The 27,068-nt window shown below is 42.9% G+C and overlaps 1 protein-coding gene across 5 annotated transcripts; it reads left to right on the top strand.

The window, feature by feature from the left end:
* On the top strand, nucleotides 1-25,646 carry bcl9 (BCL9 transcription coactivator). 5 transcript variants are annotated; one of them, XM_032529297.1, is made up of 11 exons: nucleotides 1-191; nucleotides 2,140-2,308; nucleotides 16,019-16,516; nucleotides 17,767-18,080; nucleotides 19,251-19,358; nucleotides 19,505-19,691; nucleotides 20,430-20,526; nucleotides 20,631-21,620; nucleotides 22,050-22,812; nucleotides 23,740-24,009; nucleotides 24,158-25,646. In XM_032529297.1, exons 3-11 carry the CDS (start codon nucleotides 16,230-16,232, stop codon nucleotides 25,195-25,197), a joined length of 4,056 nt encoding a protein of 1,351 aa, XP_032385188.1. In that variant the 5' UTR covers nucleotides 1-191; nucleotides 2,140-2,308; nucleotides 16,019-16,229; the 3' UTR covers nucleotides 25,198-25,646. The 5 variants fall into 5 exon arrangements, with proteins under 5 accessions (XP_032385188.1, XP_032385184.1, XP_032385185.1 ...); XM_032529293.1 differs by having other exon boundaries at nucleotides 20,631-22,812; XM_032529294.1 differs by lacking the exon at nucleotides 1-191 and adding an exon at nucleotides 232-573 and having other exon boundaries at nucleotides 20,631-22,812.
* Nucleotides 25,647-27,068: the final 1,422 nt, after the last annotated feature.

Here is a 27,068-nt window from a genome sequence, read left to right as displayed (position 1 = left end):
CTGGAACGGAGGGGGAGAGACGACAGGAAATCTTGACTGGGATGTAATGGAGTAGGACCACTGGAAAGCTCGGGCGAAAGGGGGGAGGCATATTTCTATTTTATAATGTTACCGTGATAATGTTGTGATTTGATTAGTGTACGATATGAATCCGTAGCTCGGGGAAACCGGAGATTAAGATAACATTCCAGGTAAGTGTTCCTTCTTTCAAATCCAGGTGGAAAGTGTCGGTACCAGAGCTCGCCTCCTGGCAACGGGCACACGCGGGTCCTCCTCCCGGGGACATCTCACTCCGGTATCCGTTCTTCTCTGCCTCCGTCCCCGAAGGCTGGCTAGCTAACCCACCTCGTGTCTGGCCTGGCAGACAGTGAGCACCATTTCAACCGTAAACGCCGATTCTTCCAGCGCACCAAAAACGGATTATTCACGATGTTTTCAGCATGGTGTGAAACCCGCGGAGAAATATTGGTTTTTACCCCATTATACTGGAGGACCGCCCGTGCTTCGTGAAAATGAAAAAAGGATACAATGCAGCATGCATGTTCTGCATTCTTCGGGAGTACCACACCGCTGGTATTGTAATTCCTTTATTAGAAATGTGTTTAATGTGATTTATAAACGCGTAGCGAGATTATAGGCCTCGGCTGCTGATTGTCTCGGCCAGTCCTATCATCTGCCGAACGATTTAATTGTTACATTGTTAACGGAGCTAGCAGAACTTGAAAAATGAACGTTTGCCTAAGCAGTGGCTGGATTGCTTTATTAGGAGACAAAGGTCCAAGATGAACCTCATTCTGTGTGTGTTTTTTGTGTGCTTGTGGCCGACGTCGTTGTTCTCGCTCTCAGCCGCCGTCCAGTGCCTCCCTCTTCGGGGAAGACTTTGTTTGCGCTGGCCGACGCTCCATGAATGCAAGTGCTGAAGTCCTCCCTTCCCCCCAGTTCTCTGGCGAAACAGGAACAACTTCTTTTAGGAAAAAGAAAAAAAAAGTTCCTGGAGTTTCAAGCGCCGTGGAATTACTTTGTCCGCCAAGAGTTGTCCAGTGAAGCGCTGAGATTTCAGGGGGGGGGGGGGGGAGAAGTCTAGTCTCTGTAGTTGTGCTTTACGTTTATTTGCAGTGTTTCAGGTTTGTAGATGCCTGTGTATTTTTAGGACAACTTCCTCGAGTGGGCCCGTGTGTGAGTAACTTGTGTGGCATTGTGCTCTGTTACCTTGGCAAGACCAAGAGAGGTAAACACGGCAAAGAATGGGTTCAGTGTTTTAGTTTTACAAACCTTTTTTTTTTTTTTTTTTTTTTTTTTACTTGACTTGTGATGTGAGTGAAAAAAATCCACAGGTCGTATAGTGTAAAAATGTTTAGTAGCCTAAGACATCTGATACCCGGGGATTTTGGGAATTGACTCCCCTAATTAAGTCTTAATGCGTTAGCTTTCGTGAGTTTCATTTTTTTTATTAAACATTTTTTTTAAAGAATTAAAAAAATAAATGTATCGCAAATGTGTATCCAGCTTCGTGTTGCCTGAATGCTGTGGCTTCTCCATCATAATTGCAAAGAGAAAATCTCAGTGGCGTTTGTGCTTTGTTGCAGTTTGGCTTCTACTGATCCTTTAGCTGATGCTGTTTTCCAGAGCCACCTCTTGAGTTAGCAGGTAGCTGTTCAGTCTCTTGTCTAAGGGCTGAGATTTAACTAGACCATCCTCTTACAGGACTCTGGTCTCTTCCATTGCTAGGCAACACTGCTGTCTGCCACAGACGTGCATCTGTTGCATATTATTCAGGGTGTTTTTATATTTTTATTTTTATTTTCTATGACTGCACTTCTTCTACCCTATTTTCTTTGCATTATTGAGGTGTGAGGATATCCTCTTGAATGCAAAGAAACAATTAAGTTCTTGGCAGAGTATCGTAGGCTGTTTTGTAGTCCCTTATGTGTACACTGGTCGATAACTGAAGTATAAATGAGTGTCTGGGTTAAAAAGGTGTGTATACACTGTCACTGTTGCCCCTAATGACCTGAGCTTTGCGCTGGTTTTGTGTTTGCTACATGTTGGTCTTGTTAACACGAGGTACTGAGTGCTTTTCCTTGCCCTTTGCTTGTGTTTTACCCATTGAGCAAAGTTGTCTGTCTCCCTCCGTTCCAGGTGTGAATGACTTGTGGCTGTGAGGTGTCGTGAGCGTGCCAGGTTCCTGCACAGCCTCCGTGGCTGACTGCTGGGAGGAGTCGAGTGGAGAGCAGACATCAGTGCCCAGGGGACCTACGGCCTGGTTCTCCACATGAGGCCCTGCTGAAAGGGCAGGGGGGCTTCTGAGGTAACCCAGCTCAACTCTTGCTCTCTTTTTTTTTCCTCATACATCATCACAGAGTTTCTTTCATACTTACACATCACCCCTGTTTTCAAAAGTGTACACCTATGAAAGACTGACTAAATGCGGTTTTTCATCTGATTTTTCTCTTCTTTAGTTCTAGAAATTAGAAATGCCAAGATGCAAGTACCATAAATCACAGCAAGAACACAATATATTTGCTGAATCCATTCCCTATTTAATACATATTGCAGTATATTTTACTGTGAGCCATGTTACTTGCGAGTGTGACATTTATGCACTATATAGTGCCCACAATGGAACAAAACCAAGCAATACTATCTGCCAACATTTCCACAATGCTGTGTGTCACATGCATAAAAAAATTGCATAATTATCAGTCTTCTTATTGTTGATGCAGTGAAATTAGGATTAATTGGTGTCTGAATGAGTGAATAAAGTAGTGATTGGATCTGGTTTACTCTGGAGCATTTAAAATATTTACCTAACAATAACGGTATTTCTGTTTTAAAACATAAGCCCTACTTTTCCTACAACATCACACCTGGCAGCAAGCACTTCTTTATTGCATTCAAAGACTGGTGCCGTAACCTAATGGCTTAACACTGCTCTGATGCAACAATAACAAGCCAGACACTGGCTCTTCCTAACATTGGTCACTATCTCTTTGACATTTATCTATGGATGTGCCTACATTGATAGCTGCAGTCTGATGAGAGAGGCCTTGAGTTGTAGAGTGGTTAACACTGTACAACCACTTTTGATGCTCAGAGTAATGGATTGAAGAAAAGGACCTCTCTGCTTTGGACTATCAGTGCAATGTTTGGTCTTATTCTCTGATCTGCTCGTGCTGAGGACACAACACGGTCAGGGCGCTCTTCCTGAGAACACTGTCCACACTGTTTATTTATCTGCTATCTAATCCGTGTTAACCAAAAACCACAGTGAGGTGAAGGACGTACGGAAATGAATATTATTGTAGAGCGGCATAGGATTTATTTTTCTCCTCTGTGTATTGGCCTCTCATGTTTCTATGCATTTGTTTGCTTCATGGGTTTTCTAATTAAAACTCGCCAAGCTTGTGTTGTGTATGACATGGAGGGATGTGTTGGAGAGGCGGGTTGTCTCATTGCATGTAGTGGGTGGCAGGAGGCTCCCGTCCCTGTTCATATGGTAGATTGGACCCTAGTGTGTCCATATTTTCTATTGCTTGAATTGTTTTCACCCTGTTACCTCATTATGATCTTTTTTGTTTGTAAAATAAAAGTAAGTATTTGCATTTAGCAAAAAAAAGGCCCAACTTCCCATTTATCTAGTCTCGCGTCTGGGGTCTGGCTAGTCCACACATCATTCTGGAATGAGAGACAAATGTGCTCTGGTTTATTGGCATTTATTTTTCTTACAATCGTCTTGGACGGCGCTATGCGCCGCACGGAGCCACGTTGTCGCTGCAAAATAGCCTTGGGAAGGAACTTGTTTTGGTGGAACGTGTACATTCAAAGGTTGTTTTAGTCGTGCAGAAGAAAACTCTGATTGGACAGGTAGTCTAGGTAGCTGTCTGGATTTACCCTGCAGAGATCTGAGGAGCAGTTAACCATAGTCCTCATAGTAGAAGTATAGTTTATTATTCCAATATAAAAAAAGCAGAATGTAACGGCTATCTGGCCTAAAAAAGTGTGATCTGTCAAAATTCCTGGCGGCAACGAAAGAATCCTGGAAGTGGAACGTTGGATATAAACTACCATTTAACTGGTGTTGTTAGTTAACTGAGTTAGACGTCCATTCACAATTATAGAATGCCAAATGACTACTATAATAGTAAGGCCTCCATAACACAGTAATTATGTATTGTCCCCCAGGGAGCAGGAACAATTCTAGCATAATTGGTATTTAACCATCGTAGTTTTGCGAGTTCACATTCAACAATTTTAGAGTAAGTTAACTTTATTTATATAGCACTGTTCACAGACAAGGGGTCACAAAGTGCTTTACAGTAAAACAAATTCAAAACACAAAATTCAAAACCATATGGCTAATTAAATGCTTGTCTAAAAAGATGTCTTTAGGTGTTTTCTGAAAGTGATGTTGACTTAATGCTGTCATGCCAAGGAAATTGAAACAGCTCAACATTACAGAACTACTGTACATAAAATTGTCATGTTCAATTATGTACAGTACTTTGACATTGCCTGTAGAAAATGTTAAATGTTAGAATAAAACACTAAAAACAGAGTATTTTTTCCCTTTTTTATTATTATTATTTTTTTTTTACGGAAGACACATTTTCCTTCCTCAATTTGTACAAGAGGGTTCAGAGGTACTACATTCAATATACTGCTCAAGGACATTGTATGAGCTGTGAAATTAAAGGCAGATGATTTGATTTCTGTCTATTAATTGCTGCAAATATTGTCAATTTTTCCACCAGTAGTCATAATCAGTTGTCATTTCTTCCTTGTCAGTCGCAATAAGTAGTAATCTGATCGGACTTGGTATTGGTACCTATTGCTACTTTATCAAATTAATCCTGTATTGGCCAGATGTGACCAATCCACATTAAATACAATTTATATCACTGCCAGTATAACATTGTGACCACACAGTTTATAGATTTTCTAAACACACTAAATTAAAATCAGTTCCACTCAGTGGGTTACACAGATTTTGTTGTTGAGAAAGACAAAAGTGAACTAGTATTAGACTCTATTCTGTCTCAGCCAATACCCTGTGTTTAGGAATCAGAAAAAGTGGAATTGGTATATCCTTAAAAATAATAGTTGTACCTGTGAAAGAGCCAGCTACAAATTGCAGAAGCAAGATAGTAACAATAAAAATTACAACAAGATAAAGTGGGTGTTGATACGGTGAAATTTCTATTAAAAAATAAAAAGCATACACAGGCATAGATAATGGATGGAAGGATGTTATAGTGGTTTTAAAATAACATAAAAAATCATAGCGTTCAATAAATAAGGCCATGTTGTTTTAGGAGCACAGAATGCCTGTTATTCAAAACCAAAACTAGTATAAACATGCTTAAAATAGATCAAATGACCTATATTACCAAATTTTTAGCCATTCATGACACACTGATGTTATAAAGATAATTTATTACTAGAACTGCAAGCGGTTATGACCGGGGTCCAAGCCTCATCGCGCAGGGAAGGGCGAGCTGGCTTTCACAATGTTTGACAATACTTCAAACATCAACAAGAACTGAGATCACCCAACATTGCTTAGAGCACCTTTTAATTGATTGAGTAAAAAATCCCAAACTGCTCTACTTTGAAAAAAGCGCCAACTAATGGCCAATCTTCTTCATTTATTGAGTTATTGGCCAAAACACAAATGTTGATTATAAGTCCCCTCCCTAATGGCAGATACTTAACAAATTTGGCATAGCGCATTGTAGTGCAATGTTGAACTATAATCTTAACCTTTTTGCTGATAGAATTTAAAATGACCAAGATATGATACATGTCATGTTTGGTAGCTAGCTAGGATAATTTGTTTGGTCGACAAAACCAGAACCCAAAGTGTAACGATGCAAAACGCAAACATCAGTAAATTTGAGAGGTGGGAGCTGCAATGTCTGTGGTACATTGCCATTAACAATATCCCAAAGCCCTAAAAGATTTTTGACAACCTCTGGTCAGTCTGATTTCATTTTCTATAAAAGCTTGTAAAACATCAACCCTGCTGTCCATAGTGAATCTATGAACATCATTTCTTTGCAGGAAAATAGTTAAAGGTTAATATTGGATTTTGTTTAGTAACCATCAATGATTCTAGCTTTGCAGCCATTTTGCCACCAGGTTGTTGACACCTGTGTAGTTCTTTTTTGCTAAGAGAACTATAAAACTGTACGAAGATGATGTTTTTCCCCAACTCAGCTGCTATCAATTACAGCAATCAATATGACGTGAACAAGCAACAAATTACATGTAGCAAATTATTTTGTGAAATAAGTCCATCGCTACAGGTGGCAATCAGCAGGGACCCCTGATTAAAATCTGACGTGGACTCTTAAGGTACTAATGCTAACCTGTTATGATTAATTGAGTGCTACAACTCTGTAATGATGTGGTGTGATAGGAGTTTTGGTGTTATCTGGTTGCTTTTCTAATATTGGATTGTGTGGAGCAGATAATTGAAGGCGGTGTGTTACAGTTACTGGGATGAGTTTGGGCAGGCAAATCAACAGATTTCCATCCTTTTCTGCTTCTCCAGTTCAGTTCTGGATGACGTCATGCTGGATCTGCCTGCATGTTGGTTGTTTTACTGCCAAAGTATATTTGGTTTCATACCAACAGCTGGAGTATTATCACATATTTATTTTTCAAACTCATCACTTCCAAAATAGTGCCATACCTTGGATTTGAACTTCTCAAATTTCATCTTTATCCTCCATGTTTGTTTTTTTTGCTCACTGTCTGGTAATTTGAGCCATCTGTCTATGCTCATAAACAAAGGAAGTGAATGTAGTCACCTTCCCTCTCAGTTTTAACCATCTTGTATTTAATGAAAAAACAATCTTATGACTCAAACATACCGGGCAAAAATGTTGATTCTAGAGTCCTAATTCTCCCATTCCCCCTCCTATTCAAGTCACCATTGATGTTTTGAGAGCAGCAACTAGAGCTATACAAACCTACAAGATGTGTGACAAGTAGAGTGTAACTACATAATCATCTCTTTCCTGAAAGATAAGGTGTTAAGAGTAACAGAAGTTTAATATTTCTCTAATATTAGGATTAATGGGCAGACTGCATTTCAAGCCATCTTACCTGGGTTACATGGGCATTATACTGTATGCTTTCAACATACCGGTATTAATATGTGGGAAATAGCTGGGTAGACATGTCTTGTTGCCGAGCATTTATAGTTTCAGAGGCATGCGAGCTCAGACTCATGGGAATGGCGGATGCCATAAACTTGTGGAGCATCTCAGACATTATTAGGACAGCTACTACTGCCGCATACAATGTGCCTGTATATCTAATTGAAGAGGTCTTAGCCAGTGTGTTTTTAAAATTCCATGGGAATGACACACAAGTGCAAACTGAGGTAATTCAGGGACACAATCTGGCTCATATTCTCTCCAGAGTGCTAATTTTGTTGTAGGATAGGCGAGGAGACGGCACATGTATTGTAGACGCTCTCTGTTTGTGAGTGTTCTTCTTTAAGTAATGTCTATGTCTATGCTGGTTTGATGCCATGCCAGGTCAGTGAAGATGCCTCAACTGTGTCACATGGTCTGACAGGTTGAGAAGTCATTTTGCTTCTGGTATAGTGATTGGTAATGTAAAAAAAATAATCTATGGAGAACAAGGATTTGGGCTGCACATCTTGAAATTTCATTCCTTTCCTGCTTAATGTTCTTAGGACTATAAATGGAAGATTTGCAAAGTGTGGGTTGGATTGACTGCTGTTTCTAATGTGGGTATTTGATGTTTCTGTGTTGTGAGGTTCAGCATTAAGATATAAGTGACACTTACATAATTGCAAGTGGCTTGCAAGAAGAGCCTTTTGACCAGCAAGCGAGTAACTCAAGCCTCCTTTGCACTTTTCCTCAATGATCTGCTCGGCCTCTGAAGGGCCTGGCCGTTGGGGTTTCCCACAGTGCTTTTAGCCACAGGGAGACGTCCTCCCAGCATGAACAAGGAAGGAATGTGGCCCGAGTGTGGGAGCGACTGTCAGGATTGAGGGAGGGAGTCACGGACCAGAGAGCATGGTCAAGGGATGGGTGGAAATAAGGGGTATGCAGAGTTTCTCTTAGGCAAATGGAGTTTCTGTTTTGCTTTACATTTTATTAACAAATCACAGAAAGGAAGTGTCCTTCTACTAGAGATCTACATGTGTTCAAAATTTTGATCCTGAGGAAAGCCTTCCTCGACCCTATGTGCATAAATTAAGAAAAAAACGTGACTCAATCTGGAAGGGATATGAACAGATTCAGACTTGGTCTGACCTAGACCTGAGGCCGTTTAGGAACGTATCCTAAATGCGGTTGACCCAAACGAGCCAAAAAAGAGACCACAGACAGTTGATTGGTGGTGTAGCATGCTGGGCCACCAATCAACGAGCAGCTGTAGTGGAGTGCCTTGGTAGCTGAGTGCACATGCCACATTACCGCAATGTCCTGGGTTCGATTCTAGCTTTGTGGCATGTCATTTCCCTGTCTCTGCCCCCATTTCCAGTATTGCTTCTACACATCCTAAAAAGAAAAACAGCTGTAGTCTAGCTATAGTAGTATTTTTTTTCCTGCCTCAAGAAACATTTTCTTCTGCAGTTTGAAACACCACATAATCAGAGCTGATTGGAAATTGGCTAGGATGATCTGTTTGTGTCTATTGATTCATAGAGCAAAGACCTGTACCTAGTAGAGATGTTCCGATGTCTCCGATACTTCCTGAAACACTGGTAACGGTATCGGGAAGTACTGGAGTTTATGCACCAATCCGATACCACCTAATAAAGCCCTAAATAAAATCTACGTTAAAGTAGTTTGTTTATGTTCTTTTTCCGTTCTGACTGTCAAACTGGATGATAAAAGTAAGTTCTACAGCGTTCATTGTCTGTGTTTGTTCATGTTTCACAAAGACTTTAACCCGAGCCAGACTGAAAAAAAATAACATCATATCACATCCATACAGGGATAGTAGTATACAATTGTTGAAACATAATACAATACATAACACACTGGTATCAATCAGTACTCCGGTATTGGTTGGAATTGAGAAGCAAAAAATGGTATCGGACCATCTCTAGTACCGAGTATGACTTAGCATAATCTTAACCTAGCTCAACTTGGGTCCAGGGTCTGTTCTCACTTATTAGACCTGTGAGACCTCTGCTTACTACTGATCATTTACAGTACGAAAACTCTAGTGCATCACAGTTAGACAGTGAGTCAGAGTCCTTGTCTTTCAATCTGTAGCTACCGTAGCCATGGCTTGCTATGCTAACATTTGCAGGCCACTGAAGGGTAACCAGTTTGTGGGTACAAAGTTCTAATGTTACGCAAAAGAGCATGATTTTATGTGTCTGATAAAGAAGAAATCATGCTGCCTCAAGATTGCACACACTGCATTGGCCTGTTTGTCTTCACAGGTCAGGTCTGCTCATGGTTATTCATTTTGGCTTTGGCATTGTCACTACTACCAAAGGAGATAATTAAAGAAGAAGAAATTTCCAGTCAATTGCCTTAAATTGACCAACCAACCTTCTTGTATTAAATGCTGTATTAAAGTGTATATTATGTTAGGCTTTTTGCAAAGTCCAAAAGTTGCAATATACACTTTACTGTTCAGCTTTTATGTTTAATACTTAAGGTAAATGCGATGTTAACCTTGTAGTCTTTACCTTTTATTTTTGGCAGCAGAAATGGTACTTTAAGTATTTGATTCTGGCCCGCCCCTGTTAGCTAGTGTCTTTGTCATGTATTGAGTAGATATGTGAAAGGGAGATGTGTGCAAGCAAGATACACCCACTTAGCCAGAGATCCAGAGACACAGGGCAGATGGACAGAGATGGAAGTGCAGGCTGTGTGTGTGAGACGGAGATCAGAGCAGGCCGGAGTGCTGATTGCCAGTCCTGCTGCTGGAGCTGGCCGCCACACATGGCCCTGTGCCCAGGCTACGCCAGCAGATGTGTCACTAGTGAGTCAGCTGTGTGCATGTGTGTCTCAGGCACACACACAGACTTGTGTAGTAACCCCCCTGTCCTCTTACGGGTGAATCTGTATCACACCCCTTTCCAATCCTCCTGCTTTCATTGCCACTTCCATCATTATGATGGACACGGCGAGGCGTCTGTCACCACGATATGACATGACAAAATGTGACATTACACACATGTCGCCTCCCTGGGGATGGAGGGGCATCGTCTGCAGACCAGAGGAAAGGATGAACCGAGGATGGTGGAGCGAGAGTTGATTCACAAATGCGGGACAGACAGACCAGGGGAGTGGCAGCTGGTGCTGGGAGTAACAGTGTGAGTGAGTGGGGGGGGGGTGGACTAAAAACACACTCAGGTAAGCAAAAGAGAAAACCTGGCTGTAGAGACAGATGGAGATATGTATGGTAGCTATTGTACTTTGGGAGCAGTTAGTGTTAAAAGGAGAATGCGGAAATGTTCATTTTACATATTTGTGTAGCTTGGAGCTCAGTCATGTTGGTGAGAGCCCCTGTTCTTGTCATGGTAGATGCATTATGTCTAATGTTACATATGAGGCGTCACAGCTCTATATTTAGTGACACTTTGCATTCCTAACATTCTGTATGTACCAAGCATGAGTCATGAGTGCGATCTGCAGGGTGTGGCATGCTCTCAGGGAGCCACCTCAACAGGTGAGCATGCAGGTGTTTTCTCAGCCAGGGTACTGTGAGATGTCCAACAGATCTTTGCTTCGAAGTATGGCTGGGCAATATATCGATATTATATTGATATATGTGGCTAGATATCATCTTCAGTTTTGGATATCGTAATATCCTGATATGACTCAAGTGTTGTCTTTTGCTGGTTTTAAAGGCTGCATTACAGTAGAGTGATGTAACACACAAACTGTTCTAGCTGTTCTATCAATTGCATTTATCCACATAGTTATTATATCAACATAACTGATGATTATTTATTCAAAATCTCATTGTGTGCATATTTTGTGAAAGCAATAATTGTCAGCCCTACAATATCGCCACAATATCGATATTCAGGTTTTTGGTAAAAAATATCATCATATTTGATTTTCTCCATATCGCCCAGCTCTACTTGGAAATCAGCAGTCTTGCTTTGTTGTAGTTTCTTTAAGTAGAGTTAATGCAGTTAGTTACTGCTTCACTAGTAGTCAGAGAGGTATGTGTGGGAACTAGTTTTAGTAAGGAAACCGGTTATGTACAAGGAAGAACTGGGCTTTTGACTTGATTTCAGACAGCCGAATAAATATGGGATTGATATTATCCTCATATTAGTCATATGTTTAGCAAAAAATAATGATGAAATTGCTACAAAAAGTAAAGTTTCAGCATTGTTTCAAATTTAATGCAACAAAAAATAAATAGTAGCACATTTATTTTTTGTACAAATAAAGTTTAATTCATAAAATAAAAAACACATGTCCTTAATTCAGTACACTCTGGGTTTGTCAGGTTTTTTTGTTTGTCTTTGTTCGGGTACAACCAGTCGCTAATGTTTGCTAACTTCATGAGTCACTTCACTGACTTTATGTCTCTACTCTCTAAAGGTTTATCAAGAATTGCTACAAAGTTTTTGCATGTCAGAATATGTCATAGACCGATGCGTTGGATGAAAAGAACCTGTGTGAAAGAACCTCAAATATCCGGCACACCGGCGATCAATTGTACTTATTTAATTAATGACGTTTCAGTGCGTAGCCTCTTATTAGATAAAAATGCAGGACACTTTTGGGAAGTAAACGCACACCGTAGTACCTCGGAAGACTTGACTGTCTTCTGTCTCATTACACTTGCTCTCAAGACCTTGATGATGGCATTAAAACAATACCTTAGGAGAATTTGGGGAAAAGTGCAAAATTTGAATGTGTCAATATCTCATAATTACTACCTGTGGCTGCTTTTCAACAAAGAAACTAGAAATATTAAATGCATTTTCAGAAAGGAATTTGAGGCACAACTTGATCAATTGAGCATCAGACTTATAAATCCTCTTTTTATTGTGGTCTTGTCACAACATTTTGACTTGAGACTTCATATATGGTAATTAGATTTGATGAATGTTGGGTGCATGTAAGTTGTGCCCTTGTGTAAAGAGAGGTGCAGCTCCTTGCTGTTGGCTCTGCGTGTTTGTATAATCTTGCTGAAAACTGTGAGGAGATGTGGAAATAATGTGTCTAATATTGGCCTAAACAAATAATGGGCTAAAGAAATTCTTGAGATGGAGGTCGAGCAGACGTACAGAGCATAGGGGAGGTAGAGAGCAAGAAAGAGAGAGCAATACTCCATTGTGACTGAACTGCAAAATGGGATTTGCAATTCCCTTTTACAGCCAACAGCAGGGCTGAGATGAGGGTTGACGGTGTGTGTGTGTGTGTGTGTGTGTGTGTGTGGTGTGTGTGTGTGTGTGTGTGTGGTTGTGTGTGTGTGTGTGTGTGTGTGTGTGTTGGTGTGTGTGTGTGTGTGTGTGTGTGTGTGTGTGTGGTGTGTGTGTGTGTGGTGTGTGTGTGTGTGTGTGTGTGTGTGTGTGTGTGTGTGTGTGTGTGTGTGTGTGCGCACACACCACAATCTCTTTAAAAGAATGTCTTTTGTAGTATTGTTGCTTTAAAAATGCAAGCCTGTGGGTTAGTAGCAAGGTCAAGGTTCCTCACTGTATTCTCAAAACTTTAATTTACCAGTGTGTAACAGGTATAGCACCTCCCATCTCCCATCAGAGGAATTTGGGTGACGTAGCAAGGAAGGTCTGCGCTCAGCCAGCGTACGATGACTGTTACATAAGCATGAAATTAAATGCTCCCTTTTAGTGCCACCCGCATTGGAAAACCCAAATCTAATTGAATTATTTTCTGCCCTCTTTTCATGTGGAACCTCATATTTATATCAGAGGCAAGAAGCTCAATTTTAGAGCCTCATTAGACTGTTTTCCCATTAACATTCATGCACTGCAGCTCCCAGTGTGTGCTGTGATAGACAGTTCAGCATATTTACTGGAGATGGAGAAAGAGAAATCTCTGTGATTACCTCTATGGTGTTTTGTTGTGTGTGCGGTGGGCTGCAGTGTGCCCTCCTGATGTGTATGTGGCATTGCGTTCCTTATGACAGGCATGTCAGCAAGCTCCCCAATTAGTGCCTCGTTAGCGTGCGATTGGAGGGAACAGGTGATTGACAGGTCTTGCAGTTTGCGTCTGTATGCGTGTACATACTCATATCACACACATTTGTGTACGATTGGGGTTTAGGTTTAGATAACACCCCTGGAGGGCATATGTTCTTGGTAAGGTTGAATGAGGTAGGATGCCGGTTCTTTGATATAGTAAAATGAGATCCCCTTTAGCAATCTGAACCCAGTTTCTTGTTTATTAATTAAATGACATGCCTTTTCCCCTACACCTTACTGATGTTATAATAGAGGGGATTTAAGCATAAAGCATAAATTCCTAAATGTTATTGACAGTGTTGTGGTTCACAGCTACTGTGTGGCAGGTCTTTTCCACTGTGATTTACGCAAGTCAGTGTATCACTTTAATGAGCAAATTACAGTCAACAGCAAAATCAAACTGCATCTCTGTTTTTACCACTTTCTTGTCCTCCCTCACACAGTCTTTCTTCACTTTTTTTCAAAAGTCTGCTCTAACAAAACCCCAACTCTAGCAACAAGTACTGATTTGACTCTAGTAGAAAATGTCTGTTCTGCTGATGGTGTGAACTTATTTAGACACAACATTTAAACTGTGAACGTTTATACCAGGTAATAGTTTAAGCCAAAAGCCCTTTCGTGAAATTTCTGTTGATTTCTGTGTGCTGCACATTACTGCTGCAGAATTACTCATTTAGGATTGTATGTGCACACCGCAGTGTGTTGCAAAACAGAAACATGTAATTTCACCAGAATAGAGGTATTTCAAGCAGTTCTATTCTAAATAAATATGTATAGAGTCAAATAAATATGGAGTCAAATCCCAATTTCAGCAATCAATCATCCCATTGCTTCTCTGAAGAGCCTCCACTCCTGTGTCAGTGTTTTTTTAATATTTGGAGGTTCGTCTAATCAGTGTAATTTGGATACACAAGGCTCTTCTGTGCTTCCCCCTCTCTGTCCCTGTGGAGAACCCAGCCTCTGCTCGTGTGCAGTAGTAATATGTGGGCCCTGATAGTTGTAAATCACTTCTCCCGTCAACCAGCGAGAGACTAGTGTTGCTGCTGTAGCAGGAGTCTGCGTATTTGTCTGCTTCCCAGTGACACCCCCCACCCCTCAACACTCCACCTCCTTCTCACCAGGGGAACTCTGGAGCCAGTTACAATGTTGGGTGTTTTTGGAAGAGCTCCCAAATATTTTCAGGATGACAATGTAATCTGTATGACTAGGCCGCTCTCTTAAACAGGATTCTCATGCAATTCTCATGCTCAACACACACAAACAGAATGTGCGCGTGTCTGTCTTTCGGGGGAAGGTAACCTGCATGTCACAGGCAGACGCCGCCCACAAAACGCTTTACTGCAGCGGGAGGGGGTGCCTGCTACCGGCTGTGACTCCAGTATTTTTTTTTTCTGCTTGAAACGTTACATCCAACGTTACATGATTGCTGGATATACCAAAGTAACTTTTCTTCATTTTTCTGGAGCACAAGCAGATAGCATTCAGGAACATCAAAACTATTGTGTAAATTTGCCTCTAACTTTCACCACTTTAACCACGATTTAACCACCACGTTAATACTTCCATTTAAATATAGGGAATCATATGCCTATTACAAGGGTACCTGCAACGTTATGCCTGTAATTTATATCTCCCTCACAAAAACCCTAAATTTATTACAGCCAATAGATTACTACAATCCTAATAAAGTTCTTGACGGGGGAACAAGCTTCAACACACAGACTACTTTAATGTATTGAACAGTCTTTCCTCAAGGTTGACTGCAGCAATTTTTCGAAAATGTTGACACTCTGTACAGCATCGGGTGGGGGTGGGGGCGTTACTCGATTACTGGACATAATGTTAACAACCAAACTTTTCTTTGCTTTCTGGAGCAACAGCGGTTTGCTTACATGGACATTGTATGAGAGATAAGACTAGACAACGTCATTAAACTCTGGTGATCTCATGCAGTATCGTTACCGAAAACACAACGCTACAATGTTTCTCTCTCTCTGCGCACACACACACACACACACACACACACACACACACACACACACACCACACACACACACACACACCACTAACAGACAAACAGTTTGGCTCTAAATATGAGATTGTCTCTATAAGCTACTTGCTCTGTTTTTGGTTGATGATTAACGCAGATATGTGCTGATTAGCACTCATAACGGGCCGGGTGGGTAGCACACTGCCATGAGTCAATGATGCTAATGTCTGATTTCACATTGTCATTGTGATATTTTGTGACTAAATTCTTAATCTGCAATGTTCTCTGTCAGGTAATATAGTAGCACAGTGTCTTCCTCTGATGGAGAAGTAGGCTATACAGTAAGTCAGTGGTAGGCTATACATTGGAGTTGCATATTAAGTGGTTTGGAGTACTTCTGTAAGTCATTTTGGGGTACAATTTGGTTTTGATGAATTCTACAAGCAGCAATACCACAGGCCAAGCAATCAACACATTTTCAACGGGCACTGTACTAGTAGTATCAAAGACTGACCTGACTGATTTTTAGGCCAATACCATTATTGATATTTATTAAGGTTAAAACTGATGATATGAGCCAATAGTAATCTTTTTAAATTAACAAAATAAAAAATGTTTTTTAGTAAGAATTCCTTGATTTAATTCTTTGAAAATGCGATTCCATTCCTGCTGACATAAATTTAAAGCTGACCAAAGCCACTGTAAAGGATAGAAATGAACATCTTTAAACAACCACCTTTCAAGCCGACAAAAGTATATTGATACTATTCAGATTTTGGGAGGAGTGTCACTTACAGTTCAGACCTCTTTCCCAGTTTTGTTAACCGTTCTTTTTCCTCTCTCTTCTCTCTCAACAGTGTGCCCAAGGGCCGTTGAAAGCCCCCTTCTGGGAGTTTCATAAATACACACTGAACAAGAAAAGACTCCTGAACTATTGTCACTGTTTTTACACATTTCCTTACACACACACACACACACACACACACACACACACACACACACACACACACACACACACACACACACACGTGCGCACACACCATCATACAGACATAGGACATAGAGAGAATGTTGGAGGTCCAAGAGGAGAGGCCAGCGGCGGCAGGTACAGCAGCGACACATTTCAGTAAGAAGGTGCGAGGGAAGAAAGAGCGAGAGGAGGCCAAGGACGGTCGGGGAAACCTCTCAAATATCGGGAATCCTGTTCCTGGATCCAGGAACGTGCGCACAAAAGCGGCGCTCACACACACCGGCAATCCTCACCAGCTCATCACTTCCCCCTGTTCTGTAGTCCTGGGAGCCCCATCAATGCACTCCAATAGGCTAAAGAACTCCCCGTCCACCAACACGCAGAGGTGAGTGGACTCACACTGACCACCTGCGGGTGTAGCGCTGTGATGGTGATAATAAGCAAGCACTGGTTTGTGTGTTTATAATCGTGTGAGATCCTGACGATTGTTTTGACAGCCTGATCAGCCAAATGCTGATCTAAATGTTGATTAAAATGATTCATTTAATCCTGACGTTTTCTATGAAAAGCAGCACAAATGCAGAGCAAGTAGAAGTAAAATTTCAGCTGCACCAATCAAAATCCAGTTTTTATCCTAGGTATTGTTAGGGTACTAACAACTGGTGAATGATATACTCGCATCATTAACATATAAACAGGCTTTACTGAGAAAGTACATAAACCTGTTTCAAATAAATTACAAAAATCATCTCACATTATCAAAAATGAATAAACATTAGCTGTCAGTGTTTTTTAACAGTTATGAAGAGAGAATAAACACAAACACTCAACCCTCTGTTTGAAATAGACCAAAGTGTGTGCGAGTGTGCGTGCGTGCGTGTGTGTATTTCTCTGTGTGTGTGTGTTTATGAATTGGGCCGTTCAGCCACGTACAATTGCAAGTTAAACTGAGTCTTGATGGACACAAAACTGAACATGTCACTTTGGTCTTACCTGTGTTGTTTAGAGAGCAAGTGTATGTTGGGTTTAATGCAGTTCTGAGATCAGGTCTTCCACTTTATTCTTTCACCTGAAAGGTCTTGATGCATGATCCAGAGCTGTTCTAAGGTCAGGGAGTACAAGTTTTCCCTGCTGACTCATGGTTCTGGAGCTTGTGGAAACAGCTATCTGGACTGCCAAAATTTGGGCTTTTCATTTTTTTTTCTCTCTACTGTGTGAATGTACATGCAAGGCTGTGGCTTTGCTTTTTGGACATGTTGGCATTTGTTTCATACTACTTTGTGTGTCTGTGTGTGTCTGTGTGTGTCTGTGTGAGAGAGCGAGAAGGAGATTAGGGTGTGGTAAGGAGTTCTCTGCCAATTGTCCTGCTTGCCTGAGCTGCTCTCATAACTAGTGAGCAGCAGTTGTTTGGAGATGGCCTGTGTATGATCTGTTCCTTCGGGTTTAACTCTGCACAAGGAATTCCTAATACCAATAACCTAATATTGAGTTCATAGACAAGCATACCAGAACCCATAATTACATTATGTTTAACAGTTGCAAAGGAAAAAAAGAGGGCAAAAAGAACAATCACATTTCACTATTTCTCTCTATTAATTATGCCGATGATCTTTTCCTCTCTCCTCTGTCTGTCAGCCCTAAACCTAAGACGGAGGCCATGGTACGCTCACCTCCCGTCACGTCCCCCTCTACTGCAACCCAGATGGACTCTAAAATGCCCAATCAGGGTAAACCAGGGAGCACTGGAAGCCAATCACAGCCCTCCCCCTGCGACCCCAAGACCTTAGGCTCCAAAGGGACTCAGAATGTGGCAGGGGGCATGGGGCTGAAGAATGGCCAGGGCCTCACCTCTGGCCCAAGCTCCAAGGTTAAAGTCAAAAGGGAGAGAAGCACCTCAGTTGAGTCGTTTGAACAGCCCGACATTGGCACACCCACTAGTGAGGAAAAAGGTAAGAACCACAGCAGCCAGTACTCGTTATCATCCAACCATCTAATGTCCAGCAGGAAGCTGGGATCCGAAATGTAGAAATAGTTCTTGTGAAGTGCTACAGTCAGTTAGGGGTGGGGGAAAAAAGTGTATCGATACGCCAAGCATTTGATTATTCATGTGGTGGTCAGTTTGTCTGCTTGACAATAAAAGTGACGTGAGATGGAAAAATAGAGAAATTTATCTTTTTAGACAAAACCGATGTTGACAGACTTTCATTTTGGCGACATCATATGAAATTGGGAACAATTGAAGTTGGGGGAAAAAAGTAATAAATTGAAATATATTGCAATATGTTTAAATTTACAATAATATCGTAATGTGACACAAGTATTGTGACAATATTAAATTGTGAGGGGTCTGGTGATTCCCATCCCTACAGTCAGTCAATTTAAATCTCAGAAACTAAAAATTATTTTAAATCTTTTTTATTTTCAACAATTAATTAAATAGTTGAACTAAGGTAGGTGGGCAAGGTTAATCATTTTCTTGATTATGTTTTTAGGAGTTGTTAGTAGCTGGGCTTTCATACTTTGTTACCAAAACTACATCTGTGGTTACATCTGCTTTGAACTGTTGGATAGAAAACCCACTGCGCTTAAACAGTGTCATGTCTGCAGTGCATCAGTTGTGTTGTTGCTCTGCATCTGGCAATACTACACGTTTCATTTCCTGGAGAGATGGTTTATCAGATTTATTAAGCACTGATTAAGGGGGAAATGGCACACATTCGTCCTAATTATAGCTTGTAGTTCGTTTGTTGTGTTCCTTTTATCCTGTACCACTGCACTACTTTATTAAAAGTCCTGTGCATATAGTTATTTTCTCTTCGTCTAGAGAAAGCAACAGTTGGACATCTTGAAAAAATATACTTTGTAGTACCTTGTCATCCGGTTTCTGCCTAAAGGGCAGTTTTTTTTGCCACTGTTGCTTGCTCTGGAGGGAACTACTAGAACTGTTGGGTCCTTATAAATTTGGGAGTGTGGTCTAGACCTCCTCTATCTGTAAAGTGTCTCGAGATAACTCTTGTTAAGAATTGATACTATAAATAAAATTGAATTGAAATTGTTGTCACTTGCACAGATAAACCAAAGCCCACTTGTGTGTGTTGTGTGTGTGTGTGTGTGTGTAGACAGCAGCAGGGTAAAGAGGATGTGTGTAGCAGAGAGGAGGCAGCCATACAGTGGAGCTGACTGGTGCTCTGGAGGAGAAAGTGACGAAGATGACAAAGGATTCTTCAGTAAGTGTGTTAATGTGTGCATCCAAGCATGCATAGCAGTCCCTCCGCTGATCAGCTTGACTTATGACAGCTCCTTAGTAGAACTACATTACCCATAGGCCTGTGCTGGTCATAAAGGCATGGTCTTTCCTATTGTCTCCTTCTAGACTGTAACTCAAGTGACGTGAAGCCCCAGGACTCCGTCACACATTCTACCTCCAATGCCGGACTCAGTCGCTCCTCCACACCCTCCCACAATACACTGGGAGGCCAGGGTTCCACAACAGAAACTGCTAGTGGCCAGAAACCAGGCACAAAACTCGTTTATGTCTTCACCACGGAGATGGCCAACAAGTAAGGAAGCTGAGAGTTACCATTTGTATCTGTCGCGGTAGTATCTTTCCTTCAATTGTAGCTCAGCCATTATTTGCCATTCAAAACCTGAATTGCTTTAGTGCCCAATGCCCATACTGTGCATGTATGTCTAGTGTTTGCACTGTAGTTATTAGTTTTTACAGTTAAAGTTTATCTATACAAATTTGGAATATTAATGTGTTTAGACCGGGTAATTAAATCATCATCTCAGTACTTAAACCCTTTTTTTACATAAGAAAAACATACACCCACGGTGAAACCCTTTGTGGAATTGCAGTTAAAAATTAAATGGAATTACTAACAATGTCAATTGCCTGAAGTATATCTGTGCCCCTGTCATCAGTGGTTGTTGTTTGTTTGTGTGTGTGTGTGTATGGCACTAAGATACTTTCTTCCCACCCCTTCTTTTCTACCCCCAATGTTCCCAGTTATAGCCTAAATCCATTTTGTGTATCTGCACAAGCATGTGTGTTTCTCAATGGGAGCATACACTTAGATTAAAAAATGGATTCAGTGGTGTGTGTATGTGCGTGCGCAGTAGTTCGCTTAGTCTGTTGTCCTTGATTTTACCTTCATGGTCCCATCTAGTACTCATTCATCTGGCTCACCGTCTTCCAAATGGAATGATAGATGGAGGGACAAACACACAGACAGACAGACAGAAAAAAGTAATGTGTCTGATGACTGATATCTGACTGTCTGCCTTCTTGTCCTCAGGGCAGCTGATGCAGTTCTTACTGGTCATACAGAAAACATCATTGCCTTCCACATGAAAAACATCTCCAACAGCAAGGACAAAGCTCACCTCCTCTTGGTACACACAGGTTCTTTATAATGCACACATATATGCTTTCGTACACCAACATCTTGCACAAGAGTGTCATAAGTTAATCCAATTTCTGTCACTCTCTGTTAAAGAACAATGCAGCAAGCGCCCTCCGAAATGACGCCAAGCCTCCCCAGCAACCCCCGTCCCATGGCCAAGATCAGAGCCACCAGCCTGGATCCAAATCGTCCTTACCTGGCATGGCAGAGCCGCCCCCACCCCAGCCAAACCAAGGGAGCCAATCTGGTGTTCTTCCCCAGGAAGGGTCATCTTCTGCAGGCATGGAATCCAAAAATCCTCCCAGCAGTAGCCCCAGTAACACAACAGCGCCAGTTGACCAGGCCCCCGTCCCCCAACCTGAGGCAGGCCTCAACCCTCCAACAGCAGGTGAAGGAGGGCAGGGTGGAGGCTCTGGTGTAGCGGGTCTGACACCCCAGCAGCAGCAACAACAGCAGCAGCTGGCCCAGGAGCTGTTGAACATGGAAGCCAACACAGAGGGTCTGTCCCAAGAACAGTTGGAGCATCGCCAGCGCTCCCTGCAGACATTGCGAGATATTCAGCGCATGCTTTTCCCTGATGACCGTGATGCCCCACCAGCTGGGCCCCCACCGTCCCATGGTGGACCCCATGATGGAGGTCCTGATGGTGCACCCCGTAGGTCGGAGCAAGGCCCCCTACAAGCTATGATGGCACAGTCTCAGAGCCTCGGACCACCAGGTGGGCCAGAACCTCGTCCACAAGGTCCACCCTTTGGCCCACCCCATGGCCCACCCCATGGTCCCAGGGATATGCCCCCATTTCCACAAGATGAAATGGGTGCACACATGGGGGGTCCAGGGGGCTGTGGAGATGGAGATCAGATGACGCCAGAACAGGTGGCTTGGCTGAAGCTACAGCAGGAGTTTTATGAAGAGAAAAGGAAGAAGCAAGAAATGCAACACCGGCCACTTCCTCCAGACATGATGATGCACCCCCATGGTCCACGTGGCATGATGCGAGGCCCCCCGCCTCCCTACCAGATGGGCCCAGGAGAGATGTGGGGAGGACCAGGTGGTCCACCAGAGCACTACCAGGAACGCATGGGCCCTGGCCCCAGGGGTATGCCCCCACATATGCAGAGGATGCCTGGCTTTTCTGGCATGATAAATCCTGAGATGGAGGGACATCCAAGGCCTGGAATGGGCTGGCCTGACGACATGCCTCCCCGGATGGGAGATGCACGAGGCTTCCCCGGAGGACCTGGGGGAATGTTTGCTGGTCCAGGGGGTCGTGGTGAACGTTTCCCAAATCCTCAGTCAGTCCAAGAAGCAATGTTCCACCAAGGTATGGGTGGAGAGAAGGGCATCCCTCCAGGTATGATGATGGACATGCAAAGGATGATGGGACACCAAAGAGTTGGAATGGAACCTGGTAATGGCATGGGCATGTTTCCCAGAATGCCTGGTGATGGTCCTATGAGTCCATCCTCTAGGCTCCAAGGAATGGGGGGAAGGGAAATGGGACCGGAGTTTGGCATGGGCCCTGGCCCTGGCCCAGGACCTCATATGCACCCTGCCAAGCTACGAGATCCCTCCATGAATATGAGTCCTGATGAGATCATGAGAATGAGAGGAGGTGGAGGACCTCCAATGGAGAGCATGGGTCCACAAGGCCGGCCTATGCAGGGTCCACCCTTCCCTGAGCAGACACAGCCAGGAGACTTTCCTATGGGGCCTGGGCGACCCTTCCCAGGGGGGCCTGGAGGAATGAGGGGTCCACATGTAGACCAAGCCTTTGGTCCAGAGCACAGATCTACACCAACAGGAGGTAATGGCCGTATTAACCACCTCCCCCCTGCTGGTGGCCCTTCACAAGGTCAGAGGGGCCGCAAGCCAGCAGACCTAAATGTCCAAGCAGGAGGGGGGAACTCTCCCAGTATCAACCCACTTAAGTCCCCTCCTCTGAGGCAAGTGCAGTCCCCCATGATGGGCTCTCCCTCTGGAAACCTTAAATCCCCTCAGACACCGTCCCAGCTGGCTGGCATGCTTACTGGTCCCACAGGTCCCAGTGCCCCTCCACCTCCTACAGCCTCAGCACCAATGAAATCCCCCCACTCCATGATGGGATCAGCTGGTGCCTCTCCTGTTCATATGAGGTCTCCTTCGCTTCCTAACCCCTCTCCAGGATGGGCATCCTCACCAAAACCACCCATGCAGAGTCCTGGAGTACCACCTCAGGGTGGCAAGCCTCCCCTCAGCATCACCTCGCCAAACATGATGGGGAGCATGGAGCAAGGTATAACGGCCTCTTTCTTCCATTTTCTATGTTCGGCAGCACATCTGTCCCTTCTTATGCTTTCAATATTTAACCTATTTGTGCCCTCAACTGAAATTAGGAATTTCCTTTTGGAAGTTTTCTCACTCAAAACACAAATCAGAAGACTAGAAATTTCAAACCGTTTGGGTAGTAGTATGGTAAGAAAATGTCTTTACTGTATATCAGAAATTACACAAAGCACAATCAAGTATTTGGTATCTATGAACTCATACTTGAATACAAAACATAAACGAATAAATGAAAGACCTTTTAATAAAAACCTTAGCATTTTTCCAAATCTTTTAAAAACAGACTTTGACTATTAATTAAAGTGTGATTATTTTTTTTATGTGATCTAAAAAAATCCTATTGGTACTGTTCCAATAAAACCTGCCCAAAAATTGTCCCTACTGGATTTTAAGACTTGAGACCAGTCAGCATTTTCCTTATCCTGCTGAATATAGTCTTTGAGCACAAATGGGTTAATCCTACGTCTTTTGTCCAGTGCATCTTTATTCTATCTTTAATTGCATTCAGTTATAATCAGATGTCTTTTGTAAATGGTTTGGTGTTGAATTTGATTTGTATTGCTTTTCAGTCACTGATCTCAGTGATTATTAATAACACATATCTGTCCATTTTAGTCCTTTGAAATTGAAACAAAAATAAATGTAAATAATATACATGTGGAAGTTATTTATCAAGTGCATCTTTCACTTATTCAAGTTAACACATCTGTATGAGGGGTGGGGTTGGGTGGCTTGTGGTCCAGTGGCTCCCTCTTGTGGCCACAGAATTTAGATCTCCCTGAGTCTTAAGTAACGCACTATTGCTACATATCACAGATAAAAACAATCAGCCAGAAAAGGAAAAGTCATCTCTCTTTTTCATCATGCCGTCCTCTAGGTGGTAACGGCCCTCCCTCAGCCCCTCCTTCATCAGGGGCTCCATCTGGCTCCATGTCCCTCCCAGGCAACGTCCCGTCTGGCAGTCCGTACAACATACCCCCTGAGCCAACTCTATCCCAGAACCCTCTCTCCATCATGATGTCACGCATGTCCAAGTTTGCAATGCCCAGCTCCACCCCACTCTACCATGATGCCATAAAGACCGTTGCCAGCTCTGATGACGACTCACCGCCGGCTCGCTCCCCTAACCTGCCGTCAGTGAACAATGGTAAGATATCTAATATTTCTTTTGTTTGTAATTTAGTTTATTTCAGTTACATCCGCCTCGGGTCATATTTATATTAACATACATTAGATCTGCTTTCTGAGTGCATGTACTGAATACATAATCACTTCTTTTTGGCTTGCATCTACAGGCATGGCAATGAATCACCAAGGCAATCCACGTATGATGGGACCCGGAAACGCTGGATCCATGTCGGCCCTCAGCCCTCTGGGTATGAATCCAATGGGATCCCAGCCCCTCTCCCATGGTATGCCCCCACAGATGCCTTCTCCCAATACCCCTAACATGGGCCCAGGCATGATGCCTCATGGCATGATGATAGCACCAAATCCCCAAGACCCTGGTATGGGAAACCCCCAAATGATGCCCCAGGGACGCATGGGTTATCCTCACCGAAGCCAGCCGTACCCCCTCACCCAGTCCCCTTCCCAGCAGGGCCCTTTCTCCCCGCACAACGGTCCTGGGCCCCAAGGTTTTCCTGGCCATCCCATGGGCTTCCAGGGAGAAGGCACACCTATGGGAGGACGGATGGGGAACATGCCTCATGGAGGAGGGGGTGATGGGGGTATGTGCAAGCCCAATACCCCAGGAGGGCCAGAGTTTAACAACATGCAAGGTGGATTCAGTGATGCAGATCTTCATGAGGTGATGCGACCAGGAGCATCTGGCATTCCTGAGTTTGACTTGTCCAGGATAATCCCATCAGAAAAGCCCAGCCAGACTCTGTCTTATTTCCCCCGAGGTGGGGGAGACAACCCTGGAGGAAAACCACCACACCCCTCTGGCTTCCCCATGCAGGGCATGATGGGCGATGGACCACCGAGGATGGGAATGTCCATGCATGGGATGGGGGGGATGCCAGGAGGGCCTGGTGGGGGAATTTGCCCCCAAGACATGCCAATGGGCAACCCTGGCCACAACTCTATGCGGCCACCAGGATTCATGGGCCAAGGCATGATGGGCCCCCAGCACCGGATGATGTCTCCTGGGGGTCCGGGAGGGATGATGCAGGGGAGACAAATGGCTCACCCAGGCCCTGGTGGCTCACCTAATATGATGATGTCACTGCAGGGCATGGGTGGCCCACCACAGCAGACAATGATGATGGGGGGTCAGATGAGGCCACGCGACATGGACATGGGGTTCAGTCCAGGCCCTGGAATGTTCTAATCCAACAGAAACCTTGTATGTAGAATGTTCTTGGACAATACACAAGGATGGAGTAAAGGTGATGGTGTGTGGAAAATGTTCAGAAAACTCTGCTGCGCTCAAGCAAAGGACGTATAATACAAGAAAGGATGTACCCAGAAATGAACAGAATGGAGCTAACCCGTCACCTGGTAATGTCATGTGGGAATTTTTCCAATGGAGACTCAGACAGGCCCAGATTGGAGTACTTTTGCCACAAGAACATTTTAATTTTGACTCATGAACTTCAGAATGTATGGGATTGTTGTGCATCAATTTCACAAAACTGTTCTTGTGTTTTTTGAGTATTTGACTATAAAGATGACTTTCATCATCAAAGAGGAATCAACCTAATTCAAAGTCAGCGTGGAGATGCTACAGTATATGTCTACTTTTTTCAACAACAAAAAAAAACAAATTTGTCATGAAAGTGGTACAAGAGAAAGGAATAAGAAATTGTGCTTTGTGAAGACTTTAGTGGAACTCCATCTTGTCTCTCGCTCTATTGTTTTGACTGTTTCTGTACAGTATATACGTGTGTGTGTGTGTGTGTGTGTGTGTGTGTGTGTGCGCGTGTGTGCGCTTGACAGACTGTATGTTTGTGTGGTATGTATGTAAGTATGTGTCTGTATGTATAGGCATTCTATCAGTGACCTCTCAACTCCTCTTACCCAACTTTCATTGGGGGGAGGAATGCCCCCTAAAAATACTGTACTGTTTACCATTGGTGGGCTATACGAACTTTAGTCTATTTTAATTTACTTTGTAACTCCAGTGTATAACAAACCAAACTATGACCTCATTAAGATAATAGTATTATTAAAAAAGCACAAACATGGACCGTCTGCAGAAAGCGTCTTTTTTTTCTCTATTTTTACCATTGAGAGCAACACATTGTGTGTGTGTGTGTGTGTGTGTGTGTGTGTGTGTGTGTGTGTGTGAGGATCCTGGCAGCTTTGCAGCACAATGATAGTCCCCTGTCCATTTCAAGTTGTCAATGACATTTGATTTGGTGCTCCAAAACTTTCAGGAATCAACTTTCGTCAGCGTGAATAATACTGCTAATACCCAGATGTGCTGTGTGTTCTTCTTGTTCCGTTTGTGTTCCTGTTTTGTTTTGACTCTTGTTGACTCTGGGTAATTATCATTCCCACAGCAATAACCCCAATGGTCATCAGAATGGGACAGGCTGAATGCCACAGCAGGTTTGCCAGGTATTATAGAACTAGAGCTAGGTAGATCTGGTAAAATTTTGTAAGGCAGGTGTGGTGTCCAGAGTGAGACACGCTGAAATGTAAACACGTACTGCTTACCATCCAGTTGACTTCCTCTCTTTTCTCTATTGTATAAGCTTGTCATGTGTTTCTCCATTGGCTTTGGTGCAGAATAGCCTACCAGGGCTGTGGTGATGGACTACAAATAAAAGATATTGTTTTGGTATATACATGTCTATGGAATGTGTGTGTATGCATGCATGTATGGATGCACGTGGCTCTTGACTATTCACATTTAGTCAGTTATGTGGACCAGGGGGTCTTTGTCATTCCACACATCATACTAGAACAAAGAGAGCAAGTCATACAGACAAGCAGCCATGCCAATTTGACACTTTATCAGGAGGTACTTATAAAAGCTACTAGAACACCACACTTGATGCAAGCATGATGGTGAATTCAAACTAACAAACTAGCTGTGCTTTTAAAACCTGAATTTTACTTAGCTGGTAGGAATAGCACAGAGCCCCTTATGTTTCATCAGCCAAAGAAAAGAGACTTAACATTGATCAAAATGTTTATTTATAATTTACCAATCCAAACCTTTATATTTTAAGTAGCAGAGCATGGTAAACGCCC

This window comes from Etheostoma spectabile, chromosome 11, assembly GCF_008692095.1.
Source record: "Etheostoma spectabile isolate EspeVRDwgs_2016 chromosome 11, UIUC_Espe_1.0, whole genome shotgun sequence".
NCBI classification, from domain to species: Eukaryota; Metazoa; Chordata; class Actinopteri; order Perciformes; family Percidae; genus Etheostoma; species Etheostoma spectabile.
This window is presented reverse-complemented; position numbering and strand designations above follow the sequence as displayed.